General features: G+C 44.8%; 1 protein-coding gene across 1 annotated transcript in view; it reads left to right on the top strand.

The window, feature by feature from the left end:
• Positions 1–15846, top strand: part of LOC106546823 (ankyrin repeat and fibronectin type-III domain-containing protein 1) — a 355948-nt gene that overhangs the window by 105921 nt on the left and 234181 nt on the right. Inside the window, exon 4 of the mRNA XM_087728683.1 lies at positions 4279–4508. Coding sequence (XP_087584809.1) covers positions 4279–4508 — 230 coding nt within the window. The remainder of the gene's footprint in view (positions 1–4278; positions 4509–15846) is intronic.

Below are 15846 nucleotides of genomic sequence, written 5' to 3'. Positions count from 1 at the left end.
CCCCTTTACTTCTTTCCTTCCTTCCCTCCTTCTCTCTTTCCTTCCTTCCCTCCCTCCCCCCTTCCTTCCCTCTTTCCCTCTTTACTTCCTTCCTTCCCTCCCTCCTTCCCTCCCACTTTCCTTCCTTTCCTCTCTCCTTCCCTCCCTCTTTCCCTTTTTCCTTCCTTCCTTCCCTCCTTCCTTCCATTTGTCCAGTATGGTATAGAGCAATGATGGCGAACCTTTTCAGCACCGAGTGCCAAAAAGGGAGTGTGTGTGCGCTCATCTGGGGCACAACCCGGAAGAGGAGCTGCCCAGGGTGCATGCGCGCGCTGGAAAATGAACTTCTAGTTTCTGGTGTGCGCATGTGTGCTGGCCTGCAAGTATTCCAATTCCTGGTGTGCCTGCAAGCGCAATGATCACCTGGGCAGTGTGCGTGCTCATCTTCCAGTTTCTGGCACTGCTGCACACACCAAGGCCAGCTGTTCGAAACCCAGAAGAGGAACAGGCGACGCTGCACAGGCCAGGCAACATGGCCCTGGGTGCCCCTTTGGGCACACGTTAGTGGTGGGTTTCAATTTATTTTCTTACCGGTTTGCTCACACACTCGTGTGACGCTTCTGCACATGGGCAAAAGTGTCTGCGTGGGTGGGTAGTGCCTCCCTCCACCGCCACTACCGGTTCGCCCAATCCAGGGCGAACTGGCAGAAACCCACCTCTGGCATGCATGTCATAGGTTTGCCATCACAAGTATAGAGTCTCCTGCTTGAGCAGAGGGCTGGACTAGAAGACCTCCAAGATCCCTTCCAATTCTGTACTCTATTTGGTATTTATAGATTGCTTTAAAGAAGTCGATCAATTTATGGGGAAATAGTGTTCCTCGTTGGCGTAAAACCCATCTTTCCAAGGCACATTGTATTGAGAACGGAAAGATTTTTCAAGTTGGACGTGTGTTTTCCCCCGATGGTTGTTGTTTAGAACGTCCCATTGTTAAATCATGGTTTGATTCAACATGGTGGCACAGTGCTTAGAGTGAAGTACTGCAGGCTACTTTCTGCCAGCTGCCAGCAATTTGGCAGTTCGAATCTCACCAGGCTCCAGGTTGACTCATCCTTCCATCCTTCCAAGGTGGGTAAAATGAGGACTCAAATTGTTGGGGGCAAGAGGCTGACTCTGTAAACTGCTGAGAGAGGGCTGTAAAGCACTTTAAAGTGGTATATAAGTCTTAAGTGCTATTGCTGTTGTTGAAATATTAAGTCAATTGCTATGTAATCAAGCTGATTAACCTTTCTCTCAAATGCTGCAAATTTCCAGGGCCAAACTGAAATTTTTGCTTTTGTGCTCTCAATTTCCATAGCCAAAATGTGCAGAACATTCTGTGTCTATCATAGCCACACGTTTTGAGGGTGTATTGCAACTTTTTTTAAAAAAAGAACTTCACAACTGGTTTTAGGGGCCAAATATATACGTGCCAGGTAGAAATTGTGTTCTGACGTCAATTCCTCTCAGGACTTTGTATTCTTCAAAATAAAAATGGCAAAGGATGTTTTTCCTTCTGCAAGAAGCCAGAATCGTTGGAGAAGGCAAGTGTTGCCTTTTAATAAAAATTATTGTGCACATTTTGCTGTACAGGATGACTTCAGCTCCATTACTTCTGGAGTCCTTAGACCACCCTTATAATATAGGTCAATGCTGTTTGCCTTCATATTATCCATAAAATATGTATGTAGCTTGCATAAAGTTATGGTTTGGATACAGATACTTACCACACTGTCTCTGAACCTTCACGACGTGAAGATGGGAGGACTTCAACTCCCAGAATTCCCCAGCCAGCCATGAAATCCACCCAACTTCCAAGTTGCCAAGTTTGAGGGACTCCGTGCTACGAGTTAGTGCTAGATAATTCCAAGGACAATTGGCTTATTCCGTTTTGCAATTTTCTGGAAGTCTTTACTAACTTTACTTTATTTTTTTGTCATTTTTTTTTGAGAAATTTTTTTATTGTTTTAGTTAAACAAAAAAGAAATATCAGGAAAAAAACCATCTTTCGTTACATCTTGTTGAAAGCGTATCGATTGGTTACAAATATATTCCATGCGTTTCTTCCACAGTCCTTACATTATACTTCATTCAAATCATGTTGTACATTTTAAGTCAAGAAAGAAAAGTTATGCATTTTACTATCCCTGTACCATAATTCTCACTTGGTTACCATTGTTTAAACATGTTTTTATCTAGAATAATTTATATTAGAAGACACAACCACCTACTGGCGTTCATTTGCAATTTCAATAGATCTCCAATACCATTACACCTTTATGACATGTTCTAAAATTAATTCGGTTAATGTTGAATGTTGAATGTTGATTTTATTTATATGCTGCCCTTTTCCCCCGAAGGGGACTCAGGGCGGCTCACAACTCAACCAGGGAAGGGGGATACAAACAAAAAATTAAATGACACAAAACAATATATAATTTAAAACACATGACAGTCATACCATTCGAGATGGGGACAACAATTCTTTAGCCCCAGGCCTGTCGGAACAGCCAGGTTTTAAGGGCTTTGCGGAAGGCCTGGAGGGTGGTGAGGGTTCGAATCTCCACGGGGAGTTCGTTCCAGAGGGTCGAAGCAGCCACAGAGAAGGCTCTCCTCCGGGTAGTCGCCAGTCGACACTGGCCGGCAGATGGAATTCGGAGGAGGCCTAATCTGTGGGATCTAATCGGTCTAGTGGAGGTAATTGGCAGCAGGCGGTCTCTCAAGTACCCAGGTCCAATACCATGAAGGGTTAAGTAAGATATATAAGCACAGTATACACATACAACGAAATTCACATAATACCCAACACACATAACAATCCCCAAACAACAACCCCCCCCCAAATAAAAATTCCCCGCCCCTAAACCATCCAAGCATCCACACAACAGACCAAGTAATGCTGTTCAACAGCTCACTGATGGTGGCCCTTTAGTTCATTGTTGCGTTCAATTATAGCTCTGGGATAAAAGCTATTCAGGAGACGTGTGGTTCTAGTTTTAATTGTTCTGTATCTTCTGCCAGAAGGCCTAAAAAGATTGTAAGCAGGATGGGAAGAGTCTTCATGTCAGGGTTTCAAGTAACAGACCCATAGCAAGCAAAATTCCGAGGCAGGAAGATTCCTCAAAGAATAACTTTGTTGGATATATCATTTTGGCACGGATCTGGTGAAAGCCAACTCTGAAGGTTCCTGTGGTTTTCACCTAAAGGGTTTTCCCCCCCCCTCAACCCCAAACAATCAGTCACATGGTCCAATCACGGTGCCATCTGGTTGCTTGGTGACATCGCTCCTCCTTCGTCTGGCCAGGCATGAAAACGTCCTTGGTTCCCAAGAGAAAGTTTTTTGTTTTGACTACAAAACCCACAGCTATCTCTAATCCCCACTCCTTATCCCTCAGCTCCAGGGTGGCAGCACTGAAGCTCCAAGATGGCTTCAGTCAGGCCAGCTTCGAGGTTGACACTTCAAGTTGCCAAGGTTGAAATACTCTGTCTCACGGTACTGGAAGTGTTTTCTGTTAGATTAATTTATGGAAACTGCATTTGGATGAGAAGACCCTGTTTGTCTCATCTGATACCATTCTCCCAACGGTGGGCCAGGAAACCGTTTCCATCTTGATTGCATAGCATGGATACTTTTCTTTATAGCAATAGCACTTAGACTTATATACCACTTCATAGAGCTTTACAGCTCTCTCTAAGTGGTTTATAGAGTCAGCCTATCGCCCCCAACAATTTGGGTCCTCATTTTACCCACCTCGGAAGGATGGAAGGTTGAGTTAACCTCGAGCTGGTCAGAATCGAACTGCCAAACTGCTGGCAGGTAGAATTAGCCTGCAATACTGCATTCCACTGTGCCACCAGGCCCTCTAATGCAACATCCAATCAGCTACAGCAATAGCACTCAGACTTATATACCGCTTCACAGTGCTTTGTAGCCTTCTCTAAGTGGTTTACAAAGTCAGCCTTATTGCCCTCAACAATCCGGGTCCTCATTTTACCCACCTTGGAAGGAGGGAAGGCTGAGTCAACCTTGAGCCTAGTGAGATTCGAAATGCCAAATTGCAGGCAGCCGTCAGTCAGCAGAAGTAGCCTGCAGTATTGCACTCTTAACCACTGCGCCACCACGACTCATGATTCATTATCCCTTGTAAAAGCATTGACCAAATGTTGGATAATATTGTGGTCGATCTATGGAATGTTAACCCTCCATTTCATGCTTGAGAGTCCATCTTCTCTGATTTGTACCCCCTCCCCTTCCCTCAGGAGAGGCCTGGGTGCTAGAAGACGACTGCATCAGTCCCGGAAGAGACCCCGCCATGCAGCCACGACTCTGCACTGTGATGGATGAGGCCCCTTTCAGGGCCATCCGAACGCGGTCCTTCTACATGAGGAAAAGTCTGTCTGTGGACAACCACCTAAGCTCCCTCAGTTATCCTCTCCACTCGAATGAAACGAAGACCGAGCGGGTCAAAACGAAGCTTCGGAGGCAGTTTGTGAGTACTCCGGAGCCAATGTTTTCCTCGTAGGGTTCGAATGAGGCAGCTTGGCAAAAATGGGCATCTTTTCCTTGTGGAGCTGGGGAACGTGATGATGGCTTGGGTTGGTTTGGCAAAATGGCAGAACCGCACAGTCCTGAACTGCAAAATGGTTAGCTATGTTGATATTTAAGATTGTTCTGCAGTCCTGAACTGCAAAATAGTTAGCTATCTTGATATTTCAGATTGTTCTGCAGTCCTGAACTGCAAAATAGTTAGCTACCCTGTTTCCCCCAAAATAAGACCTCCCCGGATAAGCCCAATTGACCTTTTGAGTGCATGTGCTAACATAAGCCCTCCCCCTGAAAATAAGCCCTCCCGAAAATATTGCAACACAGCAACAGCTGTGAGGTGACCTCATTCGCCGCCTCCTGCACCTCAAAAATAATAAGACCTCCCCCAAAATAAGGCCAAGTGCTTATTTCAGGGGTCAAAAGAAAATAAGACCCTGTCTTATTTTTGGGGAAACATGGGATGTGGATATTTCAGTTCTTCTATGTTGGCCAAAGCTTTGAATAGACCACAGGGATGTTCACTGCCATTTTGCACACTTATCCAACCCATCTTTGAACTTTGAGGTAATCGGTGAAGCCCTGCATTTGTCAGAAATGAATTTATTTATATCTGTGTGCCCATACCTGTGTACATACAAAAACCAAAATAGAATAGTTCTGTTTGTTTCTCCCTGTTCTTGAAAACCCTTGATTTACAAGTAATCCAGCATTAGAATTACAGACAGCTTTTTGGATGCAAAAACGTAAAGGAACACCAAAAATACAACATAGAGATGAGATATAAATATCTGCAAACATCTAAATATGGAAGGAAAAGACAGGACTAGGACTGGCTGCTATAATTGATTGTCAAAACTATTGTGTAACTGTTGTGGCCCACTGGTGGCCAGTGGAGCTGGCAGCAGATTCCGACAGTGAGAAGGCTGGGGAGGATCATGGGCCAGTCCTGGGGGTTGAGGAAAGCTCAGATGAGGGCTCTGCCTCAGAGGAAGAGAGGGAATTAGACAGCAGTGAGGCAGAAGAACAGCTGGAACCTGTTCCCAGTGTGCACATGCACAGAGTTACCAGGTGAAGGGAACAGCTAAAGAACAGGGGTCGACTTGGGAGTAAGGCCACAGGTGGACGATGAATGGCCCCTCCCAGAGGAAATAGAGGAGTGAAAGGGGAGTGGAGTTTGCAGGAGACCATTAGTTTGCTTAATTGGTTCGTGACTCTCCGAGACTCCTTGCCAAGTTCTGCAGATATCGGCCTGGCAGCTCTCCAAGCCAGATGAGGTCTGTGACTGTAAATCCTCCCTCGAAAGACTTTGCTGGAGGTGAATGAGCAGAATTCACATTCAATTAATAGAAGGGTTTTTTTTCAGGACTAGGAGTTGGCTTCATGCTCTCGGGAAGCCTCAGTCAGAACAGGATGATGAGCCGAAACAACAGACGAGGGCCGTGCTCTGTTTAAAATTTAATAAGCTCACTTTCTGCCACCTGAAAGATACTTGATCCCAATGGTCGTGTGTCGAGTTCCTGATCTCATTACCAGCCTTGAGGTTGTAATGATGGGATCAAGTGTCCACTGCTGGAAAACAGCCCTGCTCAGGGAGGCTGGCCATTGTGCCAATGAATGCCTAGAAAGAATATGAGAACAAGAGGAACAAGGAAATGCAGCTTGGTTAGGACATAATCAGAACATCCGTGATACAACCATCTAACTCTTGTTTTAAAGCATGCTGTAGATTTCCTTGGACCCTGTTTGGACGTAATTTGTGGGGTTCCAGAAGATAAAACTTCTATTGCTTCGGTTTTGTGACTTCTTGATGCCCATCGGTTTCTCTTGGGATCTAGAGGATCCCTTAGTTGCGTTGTTTTCCCTCTTTGGAGATGAACCATAGAAGGTTGAGGGGACATTTTAAGTCCATCCAGAAAGGCTGACGATAGGACTTTCAGGCAGAAGATGCAGTGTCCGGCAGAGGAAACGGTGGACCAAGACCATGGGGAATGTTACCAATGGTAGGTTGAGCCACGAATGAGGTTGGGAGAAGCCAGTTTCGAATGCCCCTGTCGAGAGAGAATGGAAAATAAGAATCGGCAAGAGAATTCAACCCACAGCCTTTGATTCCGGTTATACTCCTAATCGGAAAGCGTCCAAAGGAAATTCCCAATGTTTAGAAGGAATCATCTTTGCTTTGGGGTAAGAAACAACTTGGTGTGCCAATTCTTAGTTAGTTAAATTGCCATATAATGAACTGTAAAGGAGTTTGCATGTCGACTAGACATTCTTCATTTTTTAAATCTTTGTAATATTTAGGGCCCGATTTCTTTGTTTGAGTCCCTAGGAGAATATCTATCTATCTATCTATCTATCTATCTATCTATCTATCTATCTATCTATCTATCTATCTATCTATCTATCTATCTATCTACCTACCTACCTACCTACCTACCTACCTACCTACCTATCTATCTATCTATCTACCTACCTACCTATCTACCATCTATCATCTATCTATCTATCTATCTATCTATCTATCTATCTATCTATCTATCTATCTATCTATCATCTACCTACCTACCTACCTACCTACCTACCTACCTATCATCCATCCATCTATCTGTCTGTCTGTCTTTCTATCTATCATCTACCTACCTACCTACCTACCTACCTACCTACCTACCTATCATCCGTCCGTCCGTCCGTCTGTCTGTCTATCTATCATCTACCTACCTACCTACCTACCTATCATCCATCCATCTATCTGTCTGTCTGTCTTTCTATCTATCATCTACCTACCTACCTACCTACCTACCTACCTACCTACCTACCTACCATCTATCTATCTATCATCTATCTATCTATCTATCTATCTATCTATCTATCTATCTATCTATCTATCTATCTATCTATCACCTACCTACCTACCTACCTACCTACCTACCTACCTACCTACCTACCTATCATCCGTCCGTCCGTCTGTCTGTCTATCTATCATCTACCTACCTACCTACCTACCTACCTACCTACCTACCTACCTACCTACTTACCTCTCTCTTTCTAGTATTTAGATGTAAGTTGTTTCTTGTGCACCATGCGGATACCTTCTGGACTTCTTCCCTGTATGCTGGGATCAGACATTTCTAATTCAGCACCACAAATACCCTGGGATTAAAACTTTTTTAAAGAGCTTGTTCTTTTATTAGCTCTTCTCGTTATTATCTCCCCTTCCTTCCCTCTGGAGTTTTATTTTAGGTATTTATTTGGTTTGTCAAACATGTACGAGATAACAGGTATAAGTATAAACATGGACATGAACAAAGGAAGTAAATACAGATGAATGGGGACAGTAGGACAGGGACGGAAGGCACGCTGGTGCACTTATGTACGCTCCCTTTACGGACCTCTTAGGAATGGGGTGAGGTCCACGCGAGACAGTTTGAGATTGAAGCTGGGGCGGAGGGGGGGGGGGAGGATATAACAATGGAGTCAGGTAGAGCATTCCAGGCGTTGACCGCTGAAGTCGTATTTTCTGCAATCGAATTTGGAGCGGTTTACCTTGAGTTTGTATTGATGGTTTTGCCTGTGTATTATTGTGGTTGAAGCTGAAGTAGTCATTGACAGGTAGGACGTCCTAGCAGACAATTGTGTGTACCACACTCAGGTCAGACCTTAATTGGCATAGTTCCAGATTGTCCACGCCCAAAATTTCGAGCCTGGTGGCATAAGGGATTCTATTGTGAGCAGAGGAGTGGAGGACTCTTGTCGTGAAATATTTCCGCTCAATTGTATTAATGTCCGATATGCAGTGTGGATTCTAGGCAGATGAGCTGTATTCGAGAATTGGTCCGGCAAAGGTTTTGTATGCCCTAGTTAGCAGTACAATGTTCCCCGGAGAAGAAGCTTTCTTCTTCCTCCTCCTCCTCCTCCTCCTCCTCCTCCTCCTCCTCCTCCTCCTCCTCCTCCTCCTCCTCCTCCTCCTCCTCCTCCTCCCTCAGAAATTTTTAAACAGATGGCAGTCTGGACAAATATAATATTTTTGCCATTTAGACTCCATGTCCCTCAGAGGTTCCACCTCTCTGTCCACAGGTCGGTCAGCATCTTATCGAAGGAAAAGATTCCTTTAGAAAGGCCCAACTGGAAGTTGTCATAATTTTCCTGGCATTCGCGAGGAGGCTGTGCCAGAAAATGAGCTGAAGGCACATTAGCTGATGAAACGACAGATTCTGTGACACGGCTGCGGGCCCAAACAAGGGAACACAGCCAAAAATGTACAGATGGCAAACTGCACAGACTCGTTTCAGCAGTGAGATACTGGCCAAATTTTGATTTGTTTCTTTGTGCCTCCAGCATCCTGACATGCAACCAATATCTTGGCCTCCTAGGGAAAAAGAAAAGCTGGAAGCTGTTTATGGTGAATTTTGAATTCTGAGCATGTTTGAATCACGGAAGGGAGAACAAGCCTCCCTTTCCAGAAAGGATTCATCCTTATGGTGACGTTTGTTGCACACCATTATTGTTGCATGGTGTTGCATTATTATTATTTTTTATGACCCTGTAACCCCTTAATTCGGGGTGGAGTCGGGGTGGCTGAATGGAGCTGAGTGTTTATTGGCCGGACGCCTTCCTGATGCCTATGCAGGGTTCACAGCAGATACGGTATTTTTCGGAGTATAAGATGCACCTTTTTCCCTCAAAAAAGAGGGTGAAAATCTGGGTGCGTCTTATAAACTGAATACAGCCTTTTTGGCCTATCGAAACCCCACCCCATTTGCAAAAATGGACCTGCAGAGGGCTGGAGAGGGCAAAAAAGAGCAAAAAATGGGTCATTTTTGCCCCCGAGTCCCGAGCCCCCAGGAGCATTCTACAAGACTCCCAAAGCCTCTACATTTTTTGCTTGTTTTTGCCTCCCCCAGCCCCCAGGAACACTCTACAAGCCTCCTAAAGCTATGCACGCCCCCCCCACTTTTGTTTTGCAAAAAAACAAGGTATGCAGAGGGTTTGGGAGGCCTGCAGAGTGCAAAAACTTTTTTAAAAAAATTTACCTCTTCAAAATCATGGTGCGTCTTATAGTACCAAAAATATGGTACTTTCTTCTTCTTCTTCTTCTTTTTTTTTTCTCTGATAGAGAAACATCTCTTGCTGCCTGGAATTGAACTGTCAACCTTCCAAGTGGGAGGTGAGCATCTTCCCCTCTAGGCCATCACACCATTCCATTGCCTTCCTTCTTATGAGGTTCTGTAATCTTGATGTCAAAATGGGCTGGAAGCGCTGTAAACACAAGGAAATGAATCTCTTGCAATTCTACCTAGAAATGAAGCAATAATAAAATTTGCAGTACTCAACGTTGGCCAAGGATTGCCCCAAAAGCGACATGAGTAACCCAGCCATGGCTTCTGTCCGTGTGCAAAGTAGACCACAATAGAATACAATAGCAGAGTTGGAAAGGACCTTGAAGGTCTTCTAGTCCAACCCCCTGCCTAGGCAGGAAACCCTATACCGTTGAATACAGAGTCGAGTGCTTTTGAATTTTCCCTTCCTGGTGTGATCTTGCATCATTGTCCTAAGCTTCTAACAATCTCGGTGTCAAAGGGAAGATTTCTTTTTTAGCAGGTGCGCATTTGTGATGTTAGGACCGCAACCTTTAGTTTGATTAAAAAAATATAGATTCAGGGCTTTTGAAACAGCCTGGCGTCCTTCGCTTGCCAGGTTAAACAAAGCAGCATGGCACCGGCGATCAAACTGAGAACGGGCTATTTTTGGCGGCGTTTTTATTTGTCATCCAGGAATAATAAAAAATGATGCCTCTGGGCTTGAAAAGACAGCTGCCGGGAAGGGAAACGGAGCTGGGATTTTGAAGCCAAATTTCACCACCACCCCCGCCTCCCAAGGAACGTTAATTTTGAAGAGTTTCTTACTGACACTGTAACAATCCATTTCTCCCCCCAGACGCCGATCAATATATATTTTTTAAGGCCACGTGTAGGAGTAATTTATGCAGCTGTAGGAAAACATTAGCAATTTGATTAGACACAGTGACATGGATTGAGCTGGTGTTGTCAAGCCAATGTTGACTCTTGACAAGCGCATAGATTGAGTCCCTCCTGAATAATCTCTCCTCAGCTTGGCATTTCAACGGGACGTTAATTGCTCTTGTCATCAAGTCCCTCCACCTTGCTGCTGGTCGTCTTAACTTTCCTTCCTTCATTCTCAACATTATAAGCTTCTCTAGGGAGCCTTGAGTCTTCATGTTGCTTAATTGATGATCTGTCCTCAGGTAAAAAATAGAGGTTCCTCTCGCACGTATTTAGACTCTAGGGGGCAGTGCTCATTTGCGTTTCAAAGCCAAAGAGCCAGCGCTGTCCGAAGACATCTCCGTGGTCATGTGGCCGGCATGACTATATGATCAAGGCGCACGGAATGCTGGTCCCTTCCCACCCAAGGTGGTTCCTATTTTTCTACTTGCATTTTTACGTGCTTTTGAACTGCTAGGTTGGGAGAAGCTGGGACAAGTAGCGGGAGCTCACTCCATTACGTAGAGCCGAGGTGGCGCAGTGGTTAGGGTGCAATACTGCAGGCCACTTCAGCTGACTGTGATCTGCAGTTCAGCGGTTCAAATCTCACCGGCTCAAGGTCGACTCAGCCTTCCATCCTTCCGAGGTGGGTGAAATGAGGACCCGGACTGTGGGGGCAGGTTGCTGACTCAATTTGCTAAAAAATTTGTAAACCGCTTAGAGAGGGCTGAAAGCCCTATGAAGCGGTATATAAGTCTAATAAATAAATAAATAAATTACGTGACACTTGGGATTCGAACTGCCAAACTACCGGCCTTTTCGTCAACAAGCTCAGCATCTTAGCCACTGAGCCACCAGGTCCCTGTCCTCAGGTAAGGCAAGGTAAAGATTCCCCCTTGCCCAGTTTTATATCCGATTCTAAAGAGATGCTGCTCATCTCGGTTTCTGGAGCTAGAGTTGTCTGAAGATGCTTACTTGGAAAAAGAGGTCAAAGCACCCCATTTCCAGCCCTGAGTTCCTGAGCAAATAAGGGGTGCAAATCTAACTGAGAAATATTTCTGCAACCACTGGATGGTTCTACTGGTTCCTTCACTCCCTAAAATGAAGGGTGCTTCTCTCCAAGGCTGGGCATTTGGTCATCCCTGGGATGAGAGACCCACTGAGCCCAAGATAAACCCTGCTTTCTTTTTGGAATGTTTCTTTTGTTCCTTAAAGCTTCTTAGAATAGAATAGAATAGAATAGAATAGAATAGAATAGAATAGAATAGAATAGAATAGAATAGAACAGCATTAGAAATAAAAATAGAATGGAATAGACTAGACTAGAATTAGAATTAGAATTAGAATAGAGAATCTGGAATGGAATAGAATAGAATTAGGAATAGAATAGAATTCTTTATTGGCCAAGTGTGATTAGACACACAAGGAATTTGTCTTTGGTGCATAAGCTTTCAATGTGCATAAAAGAAAAGATACATTCGTCACCAATCACAAGGTACAACACTTAATGATAGTCATAGGGTACAAATAAGCAATCAAATCATACTAGGAAACAATCAATATAAATTGTAAGGATACAAGCAACAAAGCTGTAGTCCTGCAGTCATAAGTGGGGGGAGATGGGTGATAGGAACGATGGGAAGACTAATAGTAATGCAGACTTAGTAAATAGTTTGACAGTGTTGTGGGAATTATTTGTTTAGCAGAGTGATGGCGTTTGGTAAAAACTGCCCTTGTGTCTAGTTGTGTGTAGTGCTCCATAGCATCATTTTGAGGGTAGGAGTTGAAACAATTTGTGCCCAGGATGTGAGGGGGTCTGTAGATATTTTCCCAGCCCTCTTTTTGACTCCTGCAGTGTCCAGTTCCTCAGTGGAAGGCGGGTTGGTAGCCACTGTTTTTTCTGCAGTTGTGATTATCCTCTGAAGTCCGTGTCTGCCTTGTTGGGTTGCAGAATCGGCTGCAATATCCACCAATTCCTGCAAGAGTCCTCCTCGCACCATGGGTAGCCTCTGTGAGAGACAGGAAAAAAAAAGAGAAGCAGCTTTTTCACCTGCCTTTTCTCTGCCTCGCCTTCTACAACCCTCCTTCAACAAAACCTTGTTTTCGTGCTTTTTGGTTAAATCACCAGAGTGCTTCCAACATCCATAACTTTTATCTGGGGAAGCGGTGGCTTCCTGATTTCCCATTGCGGTGATTGCGGCCAGCTGAAAAAAGTCGTAACCGAAGGCACATCTGACTTATAGATTGGACGTGTCTGATTATTATTACCATGGAAACGGTTCTTTCCTTGCCTATGGTGCTAAAGGGACGCGGTGGCTCACTGGCCAAGATGCTGAGCTTGTCGATCAGAAAGGTCGGCAGTTCAGTGGTTCGAACCCCTAGCGCCGCGTAACGGAGTGAGCTCCCGTGACTTGTCCCAGCTTCTGCCAACCTAGCAGTTCGAAAGCACGTAAAAATGCAAGTAGAAAAATCGGAACCACCTTTGGTGGGAAGGTAACAGCGTTCCGTGCGCCTTCGGTGTTGAGTCATGCCGGCCACATGACCACGGAGACGTCTTCAGACTCTTCGGCTTTGAAACGGAGATGAGCACCGCCCCCTATAGTCGGGAACGACTAGCACATATGTACGAGGGGAACTTTTACCTTTACTTTTAATGCTACTGATTCGTTCATTTAACATCAGAAAGAAACAACGAAGAGCATTTGTTGAGTTCAAAGCATAGAGGAGTTCTCGTTACCAGTAGACAAGGATCTGGCCAACTAACGGTCAAAACTAAATTAGCACTGGATAAAGTTCAATGGAATTCATGGGCTGGACTTGGTTCTCTTGTGACACCCCACCCACCCACCCCCCCGCACATGCACACACAAACCCTGTGCTCTCCTCACCTCCCCACACATGTGCAGGCAATCCCCCTTGTGCCCCACCCATTGCACATGTGCGGCAGAGACTCGAAAACCAGCCGGCTGGCGAGAGGCACGCATGCATATCCGGTGGAGCTGAACTGGGTGACGGCTTGGATGCCCGCAGAGAGGGCTCTGCGTGCCATCACAGACATAAGGGGGTTGGATTGGAAGACCTCCAAGGTCCCTTCAAACTCTGTTATTCTGTTAGTTTTGGAGGGATTGGGCTACCATTGCCCAAGTTCAGAATGGATTAATACCATTGAGGCTCATCAGTGGGGAAAGTCCTTGGCTTGTATTGGACACAACTTCTTTTTCCCAGGTTCATGTTTAAGCCATTTTGGCACGATAGACCTTACAAATTGTGACTCCACCACAATCACAGCTCTCTTGTGTTTCTTAGCATACCCTGCTTCTTGAGAAATGTGCGTGTCAGCTGGTACTTTCATGTTTAACTTTCTAATCCAACTGAGGCGCATAAATAAATTGGCATTCCACAACCCCCCCCCCCCTTTCCTTTGAATTCCATATATCTCTGGGCATTTAAGTATTTTTGTCCTTTATTTTTTTCTCTTTAAGGGGGGAATTCTCCTAACTATGTTTTGGGTTTAGTTTGCAATAAGAAAACAAATAATTACCCAAATGATTTCCGGGTAAATTCATCTGCAGATTGTTGCTACATTGTCCTAAACATTGTGCGCTGTTAACATAACAAGAAATGCAAGGGTAATGAGCTGAAATCTGGTTTTTCATCTAATGCCTTGCAGAGAAGAGAGTTTAATTTTGCAAGAACCAAAGAAAGCTGTGCTTTGATCTTATAACATGATTGTTTATCTCTGTTTTGTATCTGTTGTATGCCACAAGGTGGACTGTGTTTTTAAACATCAGTTTCTGGGTCTACGACATTTAACCACTAAGTAATAGTTGCATATTTTTTTGGGGGGGGGGTTCTGTCTTTTTGCATTCTTAGGAAACCTGAGCATGATTGTTTAAAGATAATATTTTTTAGGAAACTTAGATGAAACACGTGTCCAAACCTGCTGGAAATGTTTTGCGTTGGTCTTTTTGATGGCTCCTTTGGAACCAATTTATTTGTGGCTTTTAATCACTTCAGATAAGTTTTGAAATTGGAAGAAAGGTTTAAGATTTGCTCAGGAAAATGTTCTCTAATGCGGCGGTCACCAACTGGTGGTCTGTGGGCCACTGGTGGTCTGTGAGAAAATTTTGGTGGTCCACAGAAAAAGTATTTTGCATTTTTTGTATTGCACTATATTAGGGGTCTTTAAACTACGGCCCCTGGGCCGGATGTGTGCAATGAATATTTGTGTTGCTGCAGAGAGTCTCCCCCTTTGGGGTCTTTTTGCGTGGGTCAGAGGGGGGTAGAAATTCTGACTTGGGGTCTGCTTCAGCCTCCTGGTGGGGGGCTTTGGGCGAAGGCTGGAGGGAAGCACTGCTGGTGGCGAAGAGCCGGAGGGCCTAATTCCATTGGGACTGCATCATGGCCTGGAACTGGCTGACCATCTCAGCCTGCTGAGCCTCCAGGGGGTGGTCCCTGGCCTTGCACACCCACAGGTCTTCCCTCTGCTTGGAAAGCCTATGCTCCTAGTCCTCAGTGAGGTGCTTCTGCTGAGCCGCCTTCTCGGTCAGATCCAATTTGAACTGAGCTATTTTGCCAACTCTTTCTCGTGGTGGCTGCTTAGCTCCAACAACTGCTTCCTGTTGGGGCCCTAAGGAGCCCGGGTGGGAAGGCAAGGAGTGGCTGGGAGGGGATGGGTGAATAGACAAGGTGCCCCTCAACGTGAGTGACATTGAGTTGGCTATGCCCACCCAGTCACATGACCACCTTGCCACGCCCAGCCAGCCAATCATTAGGCAGATTGTATTAGTGGTCCATGGGATTTAAAATTATGAATTTAGTGGTCCCTGAGGTCTGAAAGGTTTAGGACCCGTCCTCTAATGGAACCGGGAGAAGGAAAAAAATCTGCCATACATCAGGTTGTTTGAAAAATGTGCTTCAATTTAGGGCAATAAATCCAGGGTGATTGACAGGAATGAGAGGGATGCCTTCCGGAAAACAAATTAATATGTGATCTTCTGGCTTTGAGAGGCAGGAATTTCATCACCAAGGATTTAGGGATTTCGGGGAAGTTCTCTTGAACATCCCATCTATGCATTTGTACATTTCCTCCCCTCTAACAAAGCCATTGCTCCACCCAAAAAAACAAATTATTTGACTATTTTTTTTTTGCTTATTCCAGTCATTGAAGAGAGACCATTTTGAGTATCCCTTCTCTTTTCTAAAATCACACATCTTGTTTGCTTCCCCTCTCACGGACTGAATTTTAGCACCTGAAAGATTGTGCTTTTTTTCAGCCCAACTATA

This window comes from Thamnophis sirtalis, unplaced genomic scaffold (genome assembly GCF_051295495.1).
Source record: "Thamnophis sirtalis isolate CommonGarterSnake01/CBP01778 unplaced genomic scaffold, rThaSir2_p1.2 scaffold_14, whole genome shotgun sequence".
Taxonomy (NCBI): domain Eukaryota; kingdom Metazoa; phylum Chordata; class Lepidosauria; order Squamata; family Natricidae; genus Thamnophis; species Thamnophis sirtalis.
Note: the sequence above shows the minus strand (reverse complement) of the source record. Positions and strands in the feature narration are given on the sequence as shown.